Source organism: Oncorhynchus mykiss, chromosome 18, assembly GCF_013265735.2.
Source record: "Oncorhynchus mykiss isolate Arlee chromosome 18, USDA_OmykA_1.1, whole genome shotgun sequence".
Taxonomy (NCBI): Eukaryota; Metazoa; Chordata; class Actinopteri; order Salmoniformes; family Salmonidae; genus Oncorhynchus; species Oncorhynchus mykiss.
This window is the reverse complement of record NC_048582.1, coordinates 35,374,082-35,394,508: the sequence shown is the minus strand read 5'-3', so window position 1 is coordinate 35,394,508 and position 20,427 is coordinate 35,374,082. Positions and strand designations below refer to the sequence as shown.

The following is a 20,427-nucleotide window of genomic DNA, read 5'->3' as shown; positions in this document are numbered from 1 at the left end:
GGCCTCAGCAGAACTCTGTAGGGTAGCACCATGGTGCAACTGGAGGACAGCTGGTTTCCGTCCCCCTCTGAGTACAGTGGTACATTGACTTCACTACGAAACCAAAGAGGCTTGTGGTTCCTACCACCTTCCATAGACGTACACAGTAATGATGACAACTTCCGGAGGACGTCCTCCAGCCTATCAGAACTCTTGCAGCATAAACTGACATGTTGTCTACCCAATCAAAGGATCAGAGAATGAATCTAGTACTGAAACCATGAGCTACAGCTAGCTAGCACTGCAGTGTATAAAATGTGGTGAGTAGTTGACTCAAAGAGAGAGAAAGACAATAGTTGAACAGTTTTGAACAAATTAATTTCTTCCAAAATTAAAGATAAGCAAGAGAGAGCTAGCTATATTTGGTTGTATTTAAAAAAAAAAAATCTCTTTCACCCAGCTAGCATATGCATCTAGCTAGTTTAGCATACTCAAACACCCGGCTAAAACAGAGAGGGATGCTATGTTAGTTTACAAGTCAAGGTAAGCTTTTGGTTTTATTAATTTATTGCCACTGGGGCCTGCCTGTGTAACTGCTAAACTGCTTGCTGCTGACTGTACACTGTACTGTTGCCATTGGCCTGGCTGGAAGAAGGTTCCGTGAATCTGGAGGTGCAGCGTGAGGTAATACAGTAGGGGGAGTGTGAGTGCTTCTCAAATGTAATGTTTTGTGCACTCTCCACACTCTCGTCCTCACAAGAACGTACTCAAGAGAATGTCCTTGGAGATGCATATGCATACTGAGAAAACACCCATTGACTCGTGACGAATGGGAGAGGGTCCATTCAGAGAGAAGTGGTAGGTATTTTTAAAAGTTCTCATTTGTACCGCCGAGAAGTGGGGTCCAGAAAACTCGGATCTGCAGCCTCTGCTTAAAAAAAACAAAACAGTAGCAGTTGTGGTGTTTATGTGTGCTTGTTCTCTAAGAGGGCAATGTGAATACACTTTTTCACAATGGCATGCAAGACTATGTTTTACATGAGTTAACAGAGAGGAAATGACTTAGTTGAAAGAAGTTAAGATTTTGAACTTAAATGATAGAGCAGACTGATAAAATGAAGCTTTACGCTTAATAATTAAAATATAAATATGTTATTTATTTCATATAGTGGTGGACACCAAATTGTATAATTTGATATGATATCGATAAGTGTTGTTTGCTCAGACAGTGAAGAGAGTAGTAGAGAAAGATGGGGGATCCTAAGAAGATCCCTGCTGTGAGTACGCTGAGGCCAATAGATAGTGACAGAAATAACAAGTGCTTCAGTAAAGTTTTTTTTTTTTTGGCATTCATGGCCATGGTTGTCATCTGTACTGCAGGAATGGGTGCAGGAATGACTGAGGATTCACTTAGGATACATGTTGTGGTGGCAGTTGCAGAGAAGTACGTGGGTATATGAGATTTTACTCCATAAGATTTAAGGTGTTTTGAAGGTGTCCCGTCCTCCCAGGCTGGTGTAGGATCAGATAGGGCCAAAGTAGTGGAATAGCTGTGAGGTTTTTAATGGGTGTAGGGTAAATTGGTAGGGCAAAGTGTAATGAATTCATTATACAGAATAGTAGGCTGATACACAGCCAATACAGTAGGTGGCGGCATGCACCTAAAATTTGTTTGCGGACCGCCATAATACCAAAGAAGAAGAAGCCCGTCGAAATGGACGTCTTTGACAGTGTTGCTACAATTTGTCTCGACTTCGTGATTTTGCTGTAATTCTGCAAATCAGAGACTTCAGGAGTTCACTGGTCTATCTAATGGTACGTGCATCCATGCATACGAAACGGGGGGAGGGCTGTATGGTAACGGTATCCCTGCGTTAGCGCGTTGACGGGAAGTCTAGGTTCCCGTAGACTTTCAGTCATCGCTAGTTAGCATTAGCACGTTAAACTACTGCTAACTTCCTTCATACTGGACACAGATACATGACAATGGTATCCACGAGTTCATCTGACTCGGGGGAACTATATAAAGGGAATCATTGCCAAAATCCCGAAGTGTTAATGATGAGATAAAAGACGAGTTCAGGTAGCCAGGCTGGAGCTCTGCGAGACATTAACAGCGATGGGGGCAGACGTTTTGATCAAGAGATCTTCAGAAAATATGCTAATTCTCAGACACTAAATATGCAACTATGTATTTACAGTTATAAGCAAGGTGGATTCTTAAAGTTAGTGGTTTTATAAATTGATTATACTGTATTTAGAAAAATACGTAATTTCAAGCCTTACTATTTAATATTTCTACTGTGTACTTGAGCTTGTGTCCTCAAAAGTGACTACACCTCAGCAATTTATAACTATTTTTTACCAGAAATGTGAGATTTTAACCTTTCTTGGTGTATGCAGCATTACTAGTTATTGTTTATAGCCCTCTCATGATAAATAATTACTTTTGGGGATTACGTAAATTACATTTTCAATTACATTTTGTTACTTTTAATTAAGAGGTTTTTAATCAGAGAAGTGTGCACTCACAAAATCAATATGTACAATAATATGGACTGTTTGTTGTTGTCAGGAGCATGCATGTGTTTCATGGACTTTACATTTAGGAATGTGCAAGGGTAAATTTGGTTCAAAATTATTAAATCCCACTTTTTTTTGCTGCATTATATGTAGCCTAGCCCAAAGGCCGGCAGATGGTGCTATTTAGTCGTTTCACCTTACTGTCCGAAGGGAATCTATGCAACGGGTTATACACACGTGGCCCTGTGGACTGGTTCGTCGTACATGAAACATTCTCCATTCCGGCTGCAAAGGTGTCAATTTCCTCCTTTATTGCGAGAAGGTGTAAAATAATGGGGAAAATATGCATACTTTCTTTATGAAACACAATTTTCCACCACCATACTACAGTGGCATGGCTATTGCTAGTCCCTGTCCACAGTAGTGTTTGGAAACTATCACTGGCAGTAGTGAAAATACAGACTACGGCAACCTGATTGGCTGAACGCGATACGCAACATCTGGGACTAGCATTAGCCACTGTAGCATGGTGGGTAAAAATGGTGTTTCATACATTTTTCTGCCTTCTCGCCATTCATTTGAGTTAAGGAGGAAATTGACGCCTTTGCAGCCTGAATGGAGAATGTTTTATGTACGAACCGGTTCATGGAGATATGGGTGTATAGCCAGTTGCATAAATTCCCTTTGCACGGTAAAATGAAACTACTCAATAATGGCATCTGCCGGCTTTTGGGCTACATTACTGTACTAACGTCACATTATTTGATATATTATATCAGACATTCTACAACAAAAGTTACAGCATTTACAAATGTTATATAATAATGTATTTATTCTTATATTTAAGCAATAGCCAACCAAGGAGCAACCAGGATAACTGAAGGAGTCTGGATATGATCTGCAGTGAGTACATTTCATATTTTTATAAATGATGTAGCCTAGAAGGCTATTTTAATCATGATGCCATTGCCAATGTTCCATTTTCCCCCCATACAATAGCACTGATATAAGTGCTACTCCTATACAATGCATTCGGAAAGTATTCAGACCCCAAGACTTTTGATTAAATATTTTTTTCCCCTCATCAATCTACACACAATACCCCATTATGACAAAGCAAAAACAGGTTTTTCAAAATGATTGTACATTTACTCAGTACTTTGTTGAAGCATCTTTGGCAGCGATTACAGTCTCAAGTCTTCTTGGGTATGACGCTACAAGCTGGACACACCTGTATTTGGGGACTTTCTCCCATTATTTTCTGCAGGTCCTCTCATGCTCTGTCAGGTTGGATGGGGAATGTCGCTGCACAGCTATTTTCAGGTCTCTCCAGAGATGTTCGATCAGGTTCAAGTCCGGGCTCTGGCTGGGTAGGGTTGCAAAGGGTGGGAAACTTTCAGGGAAATTTTCCATGGAATGTTTAGCCCAGGAATTTAGGGAATTTTGCTTAAATTCCTCAAACAATTTAGCTTATAACAGTGAACCTTTTTAGTGGGATACACATAAGGCAATTCTAGGTCCTGTGGCATATTTTGGTTTAACTATCCCCAATTCTATGGAATTGCAACCCTCTGCATGCACAGTGCATTCTTCCATCACATGTAAAGCTGATTCTCAAGATCTTGCTCACTAAGGAGATGTTATTGAGCCCACACTACTACACTGTCTGAGCCAAGGACTACATGCTTTCTGGTAAGTTCTGATTACAATACTGGGTGGGGTGAATATATTTTATATGACATACATGCTTTGTTGTTAACTGGTAAATAGTAGCCTACAGCAACGTGTGTTTAAATCATTTCTAACTTGTTAACAATTTCTGCTAGCTAGTTTTTGCTACCATGTGGTTTTTAGCTTGCTTGAGCCTGCTATAACTGAGTGTTAATTCACCTGTTTCTATACATGTTTAATTTTAAAACATTTATCTTACAAAGGAATTGTTTAATCTAACTGCTTAGCCATTTATCTGTACATGGAATTGTATTTTTTAGTTTTTTACTCATTTTTTTCAAATCTTTACAGGAAAATGCTACGGGCACAATCTGATGTGTGGAGGCATTTCACTGCAGCTAATGTAGAAGGAAAAGCTGTGTACATTTGCAAATACTGTGCCAAATGATATGTGAAGAATGCAATAAAGATGCAGAATCATCTGGCCAAGTGCATAAAGTTCCCTCAGCGCTCACAACAAGCAACCTCTCACAAAAGTCCCTCTACTTCTATTTGAGGTGAAAATTATGAATCAGGCACCTTATCGATGGCAACAGCTCATGGTCCTCCTGGAATCAGAAGTTTTTTTGACTCAATGGAGGAACATAGTCAGAGATGCTGATGAATGTCTTGCTCGAGCTGTGTATGCAACTAGTTCACCTCGGATGCTCATAGGCAATGTGTATTGGAAGAGATTTCTGAATGTTCTTCTCCCAGCATACATCCCTCCAATCAGACATGCCTTTTCTACTAATTTGCTGGATGCAGAGTTCATCAGAGTTCAAGTGAAGGTCAAGCAAATCATAGAGAAAGCAGACTGTATTGCAATCATCTCTGATGGGTGGTTGAATGTTCGAGGGCAAAGAATAATTAACTACATCTCCACCCCTCAACCAGTATTCTACAAGAGCACAGACACAAGGGACAACAGACACCGGTCTCTACATTGCAGATGAGCTGAAGGCAGTCATCAATGACCTTGGACCACAGAAGGTATTTGCACTGGTGACAGACTGCTGCGAACATGAAGTCTGCTTGGTCTAAAGTGGAGGAGTCCTACCCTCACAACACCCATTGTCTGTGCTGCTCATGCAATGAATCTGCTCCTCAAGGACATCATGGCACTGAAAAAAATGTATACACTCTACAAGAGAGCCAATGAAATGGCTAGGTATGTGAAGGGTCATCAAGTTATAGCACCAGTCTACCTCACCAAGCAAAGTGAGAAGAATGAGAGCACCACATTGAAGCTGCCCAGCAACACCTGTTGGGGTGGTGTTATCACGTTTGACAGTCTCCTGGAGGAGAAAGAGTCTCTCCAAGAAATGGCCATATCCCAGTCTGCCGATATGGACAGCCCCATCAAGAGGATCCTCCTGGATGATGTATTTTGGGAGAGAGTGGTAAGCAGCCTGAAACTCCTGAAACCAATAGCAGTAGCCATTCCACGGATTGAGGGAGACAATTCCTTCCTGTCTGATGTTCAGACTCTGCTTGTAGATGTAAGAGAATAAATCCGTACTGCCCTGCCCACTTCACTGTTGCTCCAAGCAGAGGAAACTGCAGTTCTGAAATACATCAAAAAGCGTGAAGACTTGAAGCCGATACACACAGCAGAGTACATGTTGGACCCCAAGCATGTTGGCAAGAGCATCCTGTCTGGTGCAGAGATCAACAAGGCCTATGGTGTCATCCCTACCGTGTCTCACCACCTTGTTCTGGATGAGGGCAAGGTTGGTGAAGTTCACTTCCAAGCAAGGGCTTTGGGGTGTAGAAGCGATATGGCAGTCGTGCCAACATATCTCATCAGCTACCTGGTGGAAGGGACTTTGGCAATCTGAGGCTCTTTCTGCTGTTGCCTCCATTATCCTCCAAATCCTACCAACATCAGCTGCCTCAGAGCGCAACTGGTCCTTGTTTGGGAACACACACACCAAAGCACACAACAGGCTGACCAATACAAGGGGTTTGGTGGCCATCTGGAAAAATTTGAGTCTGTTTGAGCCTGACAATGAGCCATCCTCAACAAGGTTGGAAAGTGACAGTGAAGATGAGGCCTCAGACTCTGATGTTTAAGAGGTGGACATTGAGGATGTCCAGGGAGAAGACATGGAAGCCTGAGAGGATGACAACCAAAGCTTTAGTGTAGAAACTATCATTTTACAGATGTATGTTGAAAACATTTTTGGGAGATGCAATGGATCTTTGGGGATCATTCAATATTCCCTTTATTTTGTTGTTCAGTGAAATCATCCCATGTGAAGAGTCAACTCATTTAATTAAAGTTCAATTTTAAAACTTTTTTTTAATATATATTGGAAGAATTTAATAATTTGCAATTATGTCTTATGATAAGGTAAAAGGTTTATGTTTCCATATGATATGGTAAACATATCCAATATATTAAAAAAAACATCTACATTGTATTATTATTTAGCATATATTTCCCACGGAAAGTTTCCACCTCTGAATGTTGGAAGTTGAACTTTCACCCCAGTCTGAGGACCTGAGCGCTCTGGAGCAGGCTTTCATCAAGGATCTCTCTGTACTTTGCTCCGTTCATCTTCCCTCGATGCTGACTAGTCTCCCAGTCCCTGCCACTGAAAAACATCCCCACAGCATGACGCTGCCACCACCATGCTTCACCATAGGGATGGTGCCAGGTTTCCTCCAGATTTGACGCTTGGCATTCAGGCCAGAGAGTTCAATCATGGTTTCATCAGACCAGAGAATCTTGTTTCTCATGATCTGAGTCCTTTAGGTGCCTTTTGGTAAACTCTAAGTGGGCTGTCATGTGCCTTTTACTGAAGAGTGGCTTCCTTCTGGCCACTCTACCATAAAGGCCTGATTGGTGGAGTGCTGCAGAGATGTTTGTTCTTCTGGAAGGTTCTCCCATCTCCACAGAGGAACTCTAGAGCTCTGTCAGAGTGACCATCGGGTTCTTGGTCACCTCCCTGACCAAGGCCCTTCTCCCCCGATTGCTCAGTTTGGACGGGCGGCCAGCTCTAGGAAGAGTCTTGGTGGTTCCAAACTTCTTCCGTTTAAGAAAGATGGAGTGTTCTTCGGGACCTTGAATGCTGCAGACATTATTTGGTACCCTTCCCCAGATCCGTGCCTCGGCACAATCCTGTCTCGGAGCTCTACGGACAATTTCATTGACCCCATGGCATGGTTTTTGTTCGGACACGCACTGTCAAATGATGGTACCTTATACAGACAGGTGTTTGCCCTTCCAAATCATGTCCAATCAATTGAATTTAACACCGGTGGACTCAAGTTGTAGAAAGATCTCAAGGATGATCAATTGAAACAGGATGCACCTAGGCTCAATTTTGAGTTTCATAGCAAAGGGCCTGAATACTTATGTAAATAAGTTTCCACTTTGTCATTATGGGGTATTTGTGTAGATTGATTTGGACTTTTTTTTAAATATTTGAAATCAATTTTAGATTAAGTCTGTAATGTAACAATGTGGAAAATGTCTGAATACTTTCCGAATGCCCTGTAAGTGGTTGTGTTTCTCTGTTTGGAAAATAGTGGACAATGTATGTTATATTTGTTTGTCATATGAAGGTTGCAGATGAACTTATTGACCAAGTTCTCCTGGAAGCCTTTGACAACATGGAGGAAAGTTGGGACAGCATAGAGGAAGCAGGAGACTACAAAACAGATGCAGCTAGACATTTACCAAGCTGTTCATGTCAGCAAATCACTGAACACAAGGTGGGCCATACAAACAGAAATGTATTCCAATTGATGTTTTTGAGACCTTATTCCAACCTCCATAACAATCACTTATTTGTTTTCATTCAAATGTTTTGTCAAAAGGGAACAGAAGTGGGAGAAGAGATCCTGACTGACAAGACATATAAGAGCATGACAGCATTTAAGGTGAAGAATGATGAAGGCTCTGCTCCTTTTTCGGACATCCACAGTCATTCAAAGATCATGGCTCAAGATCTTCAACGAAAGGCGACAGAGAGGAGGGCAACAGAAGTCACCCACGATAAGTGTCCTTCTTTCTCAGAAAGATCATGCCCTGTGGGCCTAACAAATGTTCAGGAAATATGTATTTTGTCTTCTGGATTTGATGTAAAAAAGATCAGAGGGAGAGATTCTGCTGCAGTGGAGGTTGGCACTATAGTTTCTTCCCCCCCCTTTTCAAGCAGTCTGTCAAAAAACATAAAGGGAAATGTCACACTTTCACCCACAGAGAAGATTGCTGTGACTCAAGGGCTATCAGCCTCTTCTCTAAGTGACCACGCACGATATTCAAGAGAGGTAGTGGATGAGAAGACCTATGCTGATGTTTCCCATCAAACGTTACCACTTGCAGATACCAAGAAAGGAAAAGAGAAAATGTCCATTAATACCCTTTTGCCTGTGATGGAAAAGCAACAAAAGCGAAAAGCTGGTCGGCCATATAAGAAGAAAACTCTAGTGAAAATGGCTAAACTTTTAGCAATTGGCCAAGAACGGTATTCCGATGCCACAGAAATACACGGGGTGACCCACCATAAGGATACTCTAACACCCTCACGCAAACAAACAAAAGAGAAGAAAAAGAAAAATGAAATGTTTCCCCCAACTACCTCAAGTGACACATGGTTTGGATGCAATTCAACATCTGATTCTTCAAACCACCTTACTATTGCACATTCAGATGACATAATTTCTGCATCTCCAATAGCTGGACCAAGTATTTCTATGGAATTGAACCAACCCTCCAGGATACAGAAAACTTCAAAGACCACACAAAAAGAAGAATTCAAAATAACAGAAGTGTCGGCGCTGAAATTGACCACTGTCACAAAGGGTCAATATTCTCCTATAGAACAAGCTCTGACACACAACACCTTGGTGCCATCTGAGAATGCATTGAAAGTACAAAAGAGAACTGGAAGAAATAAAACGATGATATCCAAAGGAGGAAATAGAAGAACTCAGGCATTCAAAAGAAACAGAATGAATCCGAGCAGCCTCTTCACCCCCCAGTCACAGAGTAGCAATGCTACTCACCAAGAAAAAAATAATTTGGGACTCTCTCAAGATGAGACTCCACTGCAGTCATCAGATATAAAAATGGAGCCCAAGTACTTGTCAGACACTTCTGTCTTGGATGTAACGAACAATGTGAAGGAACACCAAAAAAGAGAACCTCCCACCAAAAATTTTACAGAAGGGAGTATTAAAAGTCCTGGTATAATGTCAAAATGCTTTGACTTGTCTATCACTCAAAAAGATCCGGGGGCACGAAGTGACATGAAGAGGGAAATCAAAGATAATGTAACTGCTAACATATCAGCTGTAGGAAACCAGGGGGAAATGACTCCAAGAACTCAAGAGCTCTCAAGACTAAAGAGTATTGAGGATGTGCTCAAATTGAAGCGGAAAGCTGGTCGACCATTCAAGAAAAATAGGTTGTTTAAAATGGATAAGCTGGTAGCGATAGCACAGGAAGGCAGAACTAATGATCCAGAGAATAGTGGCATGCCTAAAGAGTGTGTTCCAACATTCCCTGCATATCACCCCCTAAAGTCAAAAGTAAAGAAGGAAAAGACTGACACAGAAACCTTGGCATCAAATTCACCTACAAGCCCCTCAAGAAGATCCAACAGAACATGTAAAACTACCCCAAAAACTGTTCAAAAGATGCAAGTCCTCACACACACGCTCGCCCAATCAGTTTTATCAGTTCCATCCAATCTCATTGAACTCAAATCAGAGGACACAACTCTTATCTCCTCAACGGTCTCTCCAATTATTTTATGTAGTGCAGAGATTTTCCCTCAACAGGAAAGCCACAGATGCGGGAAACCCCCGAAGAAAAACACAAAAGTTAACAAACACATGACCACTGCAGTCCAACATCCTCCAATATTTGCAGTAGTTTCCAAGGCCCTTGCTGAGATTGTCTCTACAGGGAATGGTAAAGAAGCAAAGAAAGACATTGGATCCAAAAGAAAATACAAACGGGTGCCTGGAACTTGTGGTGTATCAGAATTGCTGTGTACAAATGGAATTCCTCAGGGAGATATACATACCCAAACTAATAGGGATGAGGTGTATTCCAAGACTTCAGCCCCAACTGTGCCACAATCCCAGAACACACGGAAGCGTGAGGTTAAAAATAAAAAAGGTACAGAAAAGGCAGCTGTCCTATTATCTGATGAAACTGTCCTTCCTGTTTCAGATTGCCAGTTGCAGGTGCAAAGTCACAGTGCATCTCAGGAAACGCCTTTACTGCCATCAAAGATTAAGACACAATCTGACACATTATACCTGACACCTAGAACGGTTAGGAAGAAAAATCCAAAGACGTGTAAGGAAATAAAAAAAACTTCACCGAAAGTTGAGAAAGCACAGGTGCCATCTCTGGATCCTTCCCTTGGAGTGGAACATAGATGTCATGATGTGCCACATGTGGATCAAATGAGACAAGTGGAAGCAGTGATAGAGTCCGTAATTGAGGATCTCCACAAACCACTGAAACATGTGAGTCATAGAAAAAATATCAAAGAAAAGGCTAGCAATGTTCTTGCATTAACTCTGAATCCTTCACTTGGAGTGGAACATAGAACTCCTGATGTGCCACAAGTGGATCATATAAGACAAATGGAAGCAGTGATAGAGTCCGTGATGGAGGATCTCCACAAAAAAGACGCCAGTAATGTTGCTCCATTAAAACCAACCACCTTTTCTGCCTCGGATAACCTGTTGGAACAGCATAACCATAGTACATTACCTCAATCTTATTTTATGTCATCCGGAGAGACAAAATCAGGCTTGAAACATGCAATACCCAAAACGTCAACAAAAAATAAGTCAAAAACATTAATGAAAGACCAACTTACCTGCAAAAGCTATTCAAAAAATCCTAAGAAAGCAGCTATGCAAACTTCAGTTCCTACATCTGACACAATGCATGTGTCAACAGTTAAGAAGAATTCCAATATTTGTAAAGAAAGAAAAAGATCTTCACAAAAAGCTGAAAAAGCACAGGTGTCATCTCTGGATCCTTCCCTTGGAGTGGAACATAAAAGTCCTGAAATGGATCAAGGGAGAGAAGAGGAAGCATTGATTGACTCAGTGAATGAGAATCTCCACAAACTGCTTAAACATAAGGATCATCAAAAAAAGTTACAAGAAGAGGCCAGCAATGTTTCTACATCAACTCTGGATCCATCCCTTGTAGTGGAACATAGATTTCCTGATCGAATAAGACAAGTGGAAGCAGTGATAGACTCCCTGATTGAGGATCTCCACAAACCACTTAAACCTAATGGACAACAAAAAAAGTTTAAAGAAGAGACCAGTAATATTTCTGCATTGGACCAAACAGAATTTCTCTCCTCGGATAACCTGTTCGAACAGCATAACCATTGTACGTTACCTCAATATTATTTTCTGACAAAATCAGGCTTGAAACATGCCAAACCCAAAATGTCAACAAAAATGAAGTCAAAAGCATGCAGTAAAGGGAAACTATTTAAAAATGCTAAGAAAGCTGCTGTAATAACTTCAGATCCTTCTATTGGAGCAGAAAATGGATGTCTTGAAATGCCTTCCCTCTTTACCCAAGCAGAGAAAGGAGGAAAGGGAGATGTAAAAAACAATAAATGTGTAGGAAAGCATGAAAAGGAAGCAGTGATATCAGTGACCGGTGATCATTTGGAAACAGCGGCCCACAAACCACATCAACGTAAGGGGCCAAGAAAGAAGGTAAAAGAAGAGGACAGCAGTGTTTCCAAACCAGAACAAGTAGAATCTACTACTTCAGATAGCCAGCTAAAACAGCATGACCACAATGATTCACAACAAGTTTCTTTGCTAGTATCGGCGGCAAAGACAGAATCAGGAATAGAGCATATCATGCCAGAAATGGAAATGACAAATAAGCCAAAAACATGCAGGAAAAGGAAAATACTGTCCAAGCAAAGCTCAAAGATCACTGAAACTCCAACCCCACCAAGTTCAAAACCATCTCTTGGAGTGGAATATAGATATTCTGAAATGGCTACCCCTTTCACACATGTGGACCAGGTTCAGAATATTCTTGATACTCCTAAAGGCTCCAAAGCGAGTAATGGAAATACTGGATCAAACCATCCAATATCCAATGTCAGACATTCCAGACGGACCTCCAAATCTAATTCACATATCACAACTGACTTGATGCAAGATCAAGCAATTTTATCAGTTCCATCACATCTCACTAATCAACCTACCAGTCCTGTATCAACAACCGTGTCCTCAACTGCAGCACAAGGACAGATTACTGAATTAGTGAGTTCTCTTTGTACAGATAAAAGGCCGCATAAAATAGGGAGGCCTCCTAAGAAGAAAAAGTCTCAGAGACCAAAAAGAACAGGTATTGATAAGAATATCACAGATGACGACAAAGTGTGTGTTAAATTCTTATCAGCATTTGTAAAAGAGGAACTAATTGAGGAAGAGAAAAGTCTAGAAAATAGGGGAAAAGAAAAGAACGGCAAAGGGAAGAAAGGCAAAATTCTCCAAACAGACAATGTGAAGGTGAAAGATGGCAATGCATTAGCAGATGACAAATTAGTTTTACAAGTCCCTATAGATGAAGCAGGGGACTCTATATCTATTGTGATAGACCCAATCAGTGCTGTAATTCCCAAACATAAAAAGGGTGGTCGTATTGCCAAGGGTAAAAGAGTGCAAAAAATTGCATCCACCCCCAACATCCCCAGTGACCAGCAATGCATGAATATGTCCCCAGAAGAAATGTCTCTGTGTCTCAGCAATATATCAGAAAAACACAGAAAACGAAAAGTTGACCGCAGCAGTGCTGATTTTGTTAATGCAGATATAAATGTTCTAAATCTTAAAGATCTTAGTGATAGATCTGAAATACCGGACTCATCCTTACTAGGGACTCAGAGGGTGAAGAACAAGGGTAAGATCAAATCCAAGGCAATTACAGAAGAACAGACAGTGGCCACATCAGTGGTAAAAGAGATGGTGTGGCTAGATTTACAGACCACCATAGCAGCACTGAAAAAGAAACGAGGTCGGCCATTCAAGAAAAGTACCGTGATGAGAATGGCAAAACAGCGGTCATGTGAACAGCAGAAGTCAAACACTAGCAGAAAACTTTCCGTGAACAAGACACAGAGCTGCAAATCAATGGGAACTTCTAAGGGAGGGAAAATGCACAAATTCAACCCAATGTCAACAACTTCAAGGAGGCACACTAGAGCATCCGTGGCAATGAAGAATGAAGACCTTGTTCTTAAACAACAGCAAGGCGACATATGGGAGATCACTGATGTGTCCAGCAACGTTTTCTTCCCAATTGTGACTAATTCCCGCAGTATTTCAGTGCAAGAAATCGAAACTTCGGAAACTATTTTCTCTGTTGATGCAGGGGCGACACAAGGAATCCAGCAAGTTGAGTCTACCCCATTATTAACAACCCCTCTCGCAAAATTACTTCATAAAGTGACTGGCGTGAAGAAGAGACGCAGGAGAAATAAAACTGGATGGGCTACAAAAGTGAAATCCAAACGACCTCTCTCCAAAGTGAACTGCGGCGGTACGCTTGATGTGTTTGTTCAGTCTTCCATTGACAACACTGGACTCTCATTCAACTCTAGCCTCTGTAATTCGTTAACAGAAAATGACACATTGGAAAGTGTTGAACAAGAGAAAGAATGTAGAGCGCATGTGAAAGCAGTAACGAACTACAATCGAGTTTGTGTGGAGAAGCAGATCAACTGTGGCGATCAGCCCCTAACAGCTTGTGCTAAATTGCAGCATTCAAGTGTACTCCTACACAATTTTAAGACAAGGAAACCTATGTCATGCCATTTCTGCAGTCGCTCATTCCGTCACATAACCGCATACACAATTCACAAGCGCATTCACACAGGTGAGAAGCCTTACAGTTGCCAGAAGTGCGGCAAGAGCTTTGCTCATCTCGCCAAACTCAAATCACACTCAAACATCCACAAACAACATGGGCCCATTCAATGCCCATGTTGCATCACTCAGTCTCCAAATAAAGATGACTTGATTGATCATTTCAAGATCCACATGAAGGGTACCAAGAGGTTCAGCTTGATTACTAAAACAAGAAGAGACAAAGAAATCCAGATTCACCCGTACACTGATTACATAGAGTCCCCAGTCACTCTTAACGGCAGGAAATTCCTTAGATGCTCCACTTGTTTAAAATATTTTTTCAGTAAGGCCACATTGAAGCTGCACCTACAAACACACAGTGGAGTGAGGCGTTTCACCTGCAAAGTCTGTGGCAAGATGTTTATCACGTTCTCAAGTTTCAATGCACATGAAAAAACACACTGGCCTGTTAAACCGTATGCTTGCTCTGTGTGTGGAAAAGGCTTTGTTCTGCTTAGGGAGCTCAAAACCCACTCTCATATGCACTCAGGAGAGATGCCTTTCTTCTGTAACCACTGTGGTCAGGCCTTTAGCGACTTCTCATCCTTGCGCACACATCAAGTCTCCAAAGTGTGTTTTGAGGCTAGAGATGAAGGAGATGGAAACAAGGTTGACATTGAGGGGTTCCTGGTGGAGCAAAGGGCTGATGGGCAGATTAATACCCCGATGTACTTTAAATGTCAGATTTGCAAACAACTTAATCGTCGCTGGTGTCAGTACATTCTTCATCTGCAAACGCACACTAATAACAAGCCAAACCTTTGTGAGATCTGTGGACAACGGTATGAGGTTCCTGAATTACGTGTTCATTGTAAAGTGTGCTGCAAATCAAGTGGAGAGGAGAGGGCATGCAATTCGTCCTTGTCAGAGGTCTGGCATGAACCCCAATCTCTGCAAAATCCGATGCATGTGACTGAAATTGATTTTCTGTACAATGATAATCAGGAAATGTTATCTACTGATGACCAACATCCTAAATGCAAGGAGCCTGAGCCCCTGCCACCTCTGGAAACTATGGAGGAGTATTCCTCTGATGTGCTTCCACAAAACCCCAAACCTGCTTGCCAGATCCCAGGTAATGGGTTAGAGATAAATCGACCTTCTCCCTCAAACGCCACGTGTGCAAGTTCTGCCATATTGTCCCCCTCTGTAATGAGTTGTAATTCAGTACGTGTGGTTCAACAGCCTTCAGGTTTTCACTCTCGTTTTCAGACCCATGCTCCTTGTGACAGATATCCCCGTGGACAATGTGGAAAATCCTTTAACCGGTGGAATAAGCTCTGGTTGCATCGGGGACGACACAGAGAAAAACGCTGTAGCTTCTCATGCACTCAGTGCAATTTAGAGTTTCGCTTCTTAGGCTCCTATAGGGAGCACATGCAGGAACATGCAGCGCAGAGACCCTATGTTTGTCCGTTATGTCCCAAAACCTATATCACGGAAGAAGACTTAAATACCCATCTGTGCGAAAATCACCAGCCGTGTGAAAGCCTGAAATGTGACACGTGTGAAAAGGGTTTCACCAGTTTCAGAAATTTGGAGAGACATCGTCTGTTACACAGAGCTGCTAGCTCGCACTATTGTCTCCCTTGCAAGCTCCCATTTCCTAGTTACCTAGCCTTAAAGAATCACTTGAAGGCTCACAAAGCCCGCCCTGTTATCCCTCTCCCTGAAGGGCCATTGGAACCACTTCGATTTCCCTATCACTGTAGAAAATGTAATGCAAGATTTACAACCACAGACTTGCTCCAAGCCCACCAGGTTTGCCATCTTATAGGGGGGAAGAAAACATATAGCAGTTCAGCAAATGTAGTTTCTGCTTCCCTGACCTCCAAGCTCTCAAACAAACCAAGAGCGAGAGTCACCCCTCTATCCCCTACGACAGTACCTAGTCTTCTTCTGTCAAAGAAAAGGAACATGTATAGGTATCCTCACCCTGATCGTCTCTATGTTGTCCCTAAAATATCCTCACAGCCACCGGTCATTGTTTCGGACACAGAAGAAGAGCCCCAAGAGATTCTAAACTTTAGCTTATCCTCAGTCCACGACTCGCCCTGTAACACTGTGTCCCTTGAACATGAAGGGCGAACCAGCCCTAGCAATAATTGTTGTGAGGCAAACAACTCGGATCTACCTCAGTGCTCATGCCCCTCATGTGTCCTTATTTATGAACCTACTCAATGTATGCCAAAAACAGACACCCCACACATGCCGACCCATGAACCACCATGTCCCTTGGATAACGGTCATCAGAATGTACCACCTCAAAGATGGAAAAAGTCTAAGGGTAATGATGATGCTTTCTTTAGAGCCTCAACAACATTTGTGATATCAAGGGGCAAAAAACAGCGGATTGGCTTTGAGTGTGCTGATTGTTGGGTAAGATTTAGTGACGTCTCAGAGCTACATGAGCATTACTTACATCATGCCAGGGGGGTGAAGTGAAAATCAATAAAAAAAAATTCCACTAATGGACATTTGCATCGGAAAGTATTCAGACCGATTTACTTTTTCCAAATTTTGTTACGTTACAGCCTTATTCTAAAATGTATTTTTGCAAATGTATAAAAAAATATATGAAATATCACATTTACAAGTATTCAGACCTTTTACTCGTACTTTGTTGAAGCACCTTTGGCAGTGGTTACAGCCTTGAGTCTTCTTGGGTATGACACTACAAGCTTGGCACACCTGTATTTGGGGAGTTTCTCCCATTTTTCTTTGCAGATCCTCTCATACTCTGTCAGGTTGGATGGGGAGCGTCGCTGCACAGCTATTTTCAGGTCTCTCCAGAGATGTTCTATCGGGTTCAAGTCTGGGCTCTGGCTGGGTCACTCAAGGATATTCAGAGACTTGTCCCAAAGCCACTCCTGTGTTGTCTTGGCTGTGTGCTTAGGGCCGTCCTGTTGGGGTGAAGGTTCTTCCAATATAAGGTCCTGAGCGTTCTGGATCAGGTTTTCATCAAGGATCTCACTGTACTTTGCTCCGATCATCTTTCCCTTGATCCTGACTAGTCTCCCAGTCCCTTCCCGCTGAAAAACAACCCCACAGCATGACGCTGCCACCGCCATGATTCACCATATGGATGGTGCCAGATTTCCTCCAGATGTGATTCTTGTCATTCAGGCCAAAGAGTTCAATCATGGTTTCATCAGACAAGAGAAGCTTGATTCTCATGGTCGGAGTCCTTTAGGTGCCTTTTGGCAAACTCCAAATGGTCTGTCATGTGCCTTTTACTGAGGAGTGGCTTCCGTTTGGCCACTCTAACATAAAGGCCTGATTGGTGGAGTGCTGCAGAGATGTTTGTTCTTCTGGAAGGTTCTCCCATCTCCACAGAGGAACTCTTGAGCTCTGTCAGAGTGACCATCGGGTTCTTGGTCACCTCCCTGATCAAGGCCCTTCTCCCCTGATTGCTCAGTTTGGCCGGGTGGCCAGCTCTAGGAAAAGTCTTGGTGGTTCCAAACTTCTTCCATTTAAGAATGATGGAGGCCACTGTGTTCTTCGGGAACTTCAATGCTGCAGACATTTTTTGGTGTCCTTTCCCAGATCTGTGCCTCGACACAATCCTGTCTCGGAGCTCTACGAACAATTTCTTTGACCTCTTGGCTTGGTTTTCCCTCGGACAAGCATTGTCAACTATGGGACCTAATATAGACAGGTGTGTGCCTTTCCAAATAATGTCCAATCAATTGAATTTACTACAGGTGGACTCCAAGTTGTAGAAAGATCTCAAAGATGAGCAATTGAAACAGAATGCACCTGAGCTCAATTTTGAGTCTCACAGCAAAGGGTCTGAATACTTATGAAAATATTTCTGTTTTTTTATTACATTTGCAAACATTTCTAAAAACCTGTTTCGCTTTGTCATTATGGGGTATTGTGTGTACATTGATGAGGAAAATGTTTTGTTTAATCCATTTTAAAATAAATGTGGAAAATGCCAAGGACTGAATACTTTCCGAATGGACTGTATATCATTGTTTTTGATGAGTACTAAATAAGTTTCCGAGTTAACCATGGTTGTCTTCATAGCTATAGCAATGGTTAAATTAATAATTCACTCCAAACCACTATTTCCTATGATTTTCATTATTAAATAACGCCGATATGTATTTTCGTCGTTATGTTAAGGTAGGAAGCAACTTGAAAATTGTTGCGGAAATACTTTGGAGCTTAAGTCAACTACACTTCTCTCCAGACAGGAGGGCTGGCTAGCTTGCTAGAAAATATAGCTATACACAATATTACTAAAGTCAATATCAGCATGTGAAGTAGCTAGTTTAGCTGTAAAATCTCAAACACTGCACTATCAATTTTAGAGTTACAATCTCACCATGTTCAACCTGGTAGAGATTTTGTCTTGCTCAAAACAGTGAGTGAGGTTGTGAATGCAACACAATGGACCTGTGCTGCTAAGGTCCATTAGTACGTAGTTGGAGGAAAGGATATTGATCTGACGGTGCACTGTGTACTTGAACGCAAGTCTAAGAAGTGGTAGATATCCTAGTGTTTACCTGTGGCGGCAGGTAGCCTAATAGTTAGAGCGTTGGGCCAGTAACTGAAAGGTTGCTGGATCAAATCCCTGAGCTGACAAGATAAATATGTGTTGTTCTGCCCCTGAACAAGGCAGTTAACCCACTGTTCCCCGGTAGGCCGTCATTGTAAATAAGAATTTGTTCTTAACTGACTTGACTAGTTAAATAAAGTTTAAAAAAAATAAATAAAGATATGTTCTATGTGCGGAATTTCTATACTTCACGTTCTTAATTTTTGTTTTTGGTCTTTTACTTTAGTTTTTTTTTACACCAGCTTCAAACAGCTGAAAATACAATACCTTTTTGTTACTAAAAAGCGGTTTGGATGGTACAATAATTTTCTACACTTGCTTGTTTTGTCACAAACTTCAATTATGCGAAATCTAAAACAAATTTCAACCAGGAAATAGCAAAGCAATTTCTGCATATTGGATATTTTTTAAAGGCGTTATGAAATATGATAGTCTTTTTGGAAATAGGGATTAACAAACCATCACCAAATTGACAGGAGTTTCACTCCTGGAGTGGATTATCCATTTAACATTTGTTTATTTTTATTTTTTATATATTCATATTTACACTGATTGTACAAAACATTAAGAACACCTTCCTAATATTGAATTGCCCGCCCCCCCCCCCCCACCTGTGAAAAACACCCAGCAGCTCCTAGCACCTACTACCATACCCTGTTCAATAACCTGTTCAAAGGCACTTCAATCTTTTGTCTTGCCCATTCACCCTCTGAATTGCACACATACACAATCCATGTCTCAATTGTATCAAGGCTTAACATTTCTTCTTTAACCTGTCTCTTCCCCTTCATCTACACTGACTGAAATGGTTTTAACAAGTGACATCAATAAGGGATACAACTGGTCAGTCTGTCATGGAAAGAGTAGGTGTTCTTAATGTTTTGTACACTACTGCAAGAATGTGCCTTTTGAATAGATTACAAACTTGTCATACTTTAAACAGTTATTCATATCCAGTGGTGGGAAAAAGTACCCAATTGTCATACTTGAGTAAAATGATAGATACCTTAATAGAAAGTTACTCAAGTGAAAGTCACCCAGGAAAATACTAAGTATTTGGTTCTAAATATACTTAAGTATCAAAAGTAAAAGTGTACATCATTTCAAATTCCTTATATTAAGCAAAGCAGACTGTACCACTTTCTTGTTTTAAAAATGTAGGATAGCCAGGGGCACTTTCCAACACTGACATTATTTACAAACGATGCATTTGTGTTAGTTAGCTTGCCAGATCAGAGGCAGAGGGATGACCACGTGTTCTCTTGATAACTGTGTGAATTGGACCATTTTCCTGTCCTGCTAAGCATTCAAAATGTGATTAGTACTTTTGGGTGTCAGGGTAAAAGTAAGTAAAAGTTGTCAAAAATATAAATCGTAAAGTACAGACCACATAAAAATACTTTAAAGTACTACTTAAGTACTTTACACCACTGTTCAAATCTGTCCTGCTGCTGTTGGCAACGTTTTCTTCTATTTTTGTAAGAGCTTTATGTACACAGACACCATGAGTGTCTCTCTTTTTATTATGTTTAACATGGGATATATTGCACATTTGATAACGCACACTAATTGCATCCTTTGGGGAAACGGTTAGATCTGCTTTCCAAACAGTCAATAGTTTGGTAATGGTGATTACTTAAACATCTTTGATTTCTGGAAGGTGGTTTGGCACGTTATAGAAAGTCGGTCATTTTTAAATGTCAAAGATTTCATTG

At 41.3% G+C, this 20,427-nt stretch overlaps 1 protein-coding gene across 2 annotated transcripts; it reads left to right on the top strand.

Annotated features, from left to right (window-relative positions):
* The first annotated feature begins 1,663 nt into the window (after positions 1 to 1,663).
* Positions 1,664 to 16,710, top strand: si:ch73-347e22.4. Of its 2 annotated transcripts, XM_036952548.1 has the most exons (5): positions 1,664 to 1,794; positions 3,350 to 3,405; positions 7,786 to 7,935; positions 8,041 to 8,103; positions 10,406 to 16,710. In XM_036952548.1, exon 5 carries the CDS (start codon positions 10,645 to 10,647, stop codon positions 16,588 to 16,590), a length of 5,946 nt encoding a protein of 1,981 aa, XP_036808443.1. In that variant the 5' UTR covers positions 1,664 to 1,794; positions 3,350 to 3,405; positions 7,786 to 7,935; positions 8,041 to 8,103; positions 10,406 to 10,644; the 3' UTR covers positions 16,591 to 16,710. The 2 variants fall into 2 exon arrangements, with proteins under 2 accessions (XP_036808443.1, XP_021427442.2); XM_021571767.2 differs by having other exon boundaries at positions 8,041 to 16,710.
* The last annotated feature ends 3,717 nt before the right edge of the window (positions 16,711 to 20,427 follow it).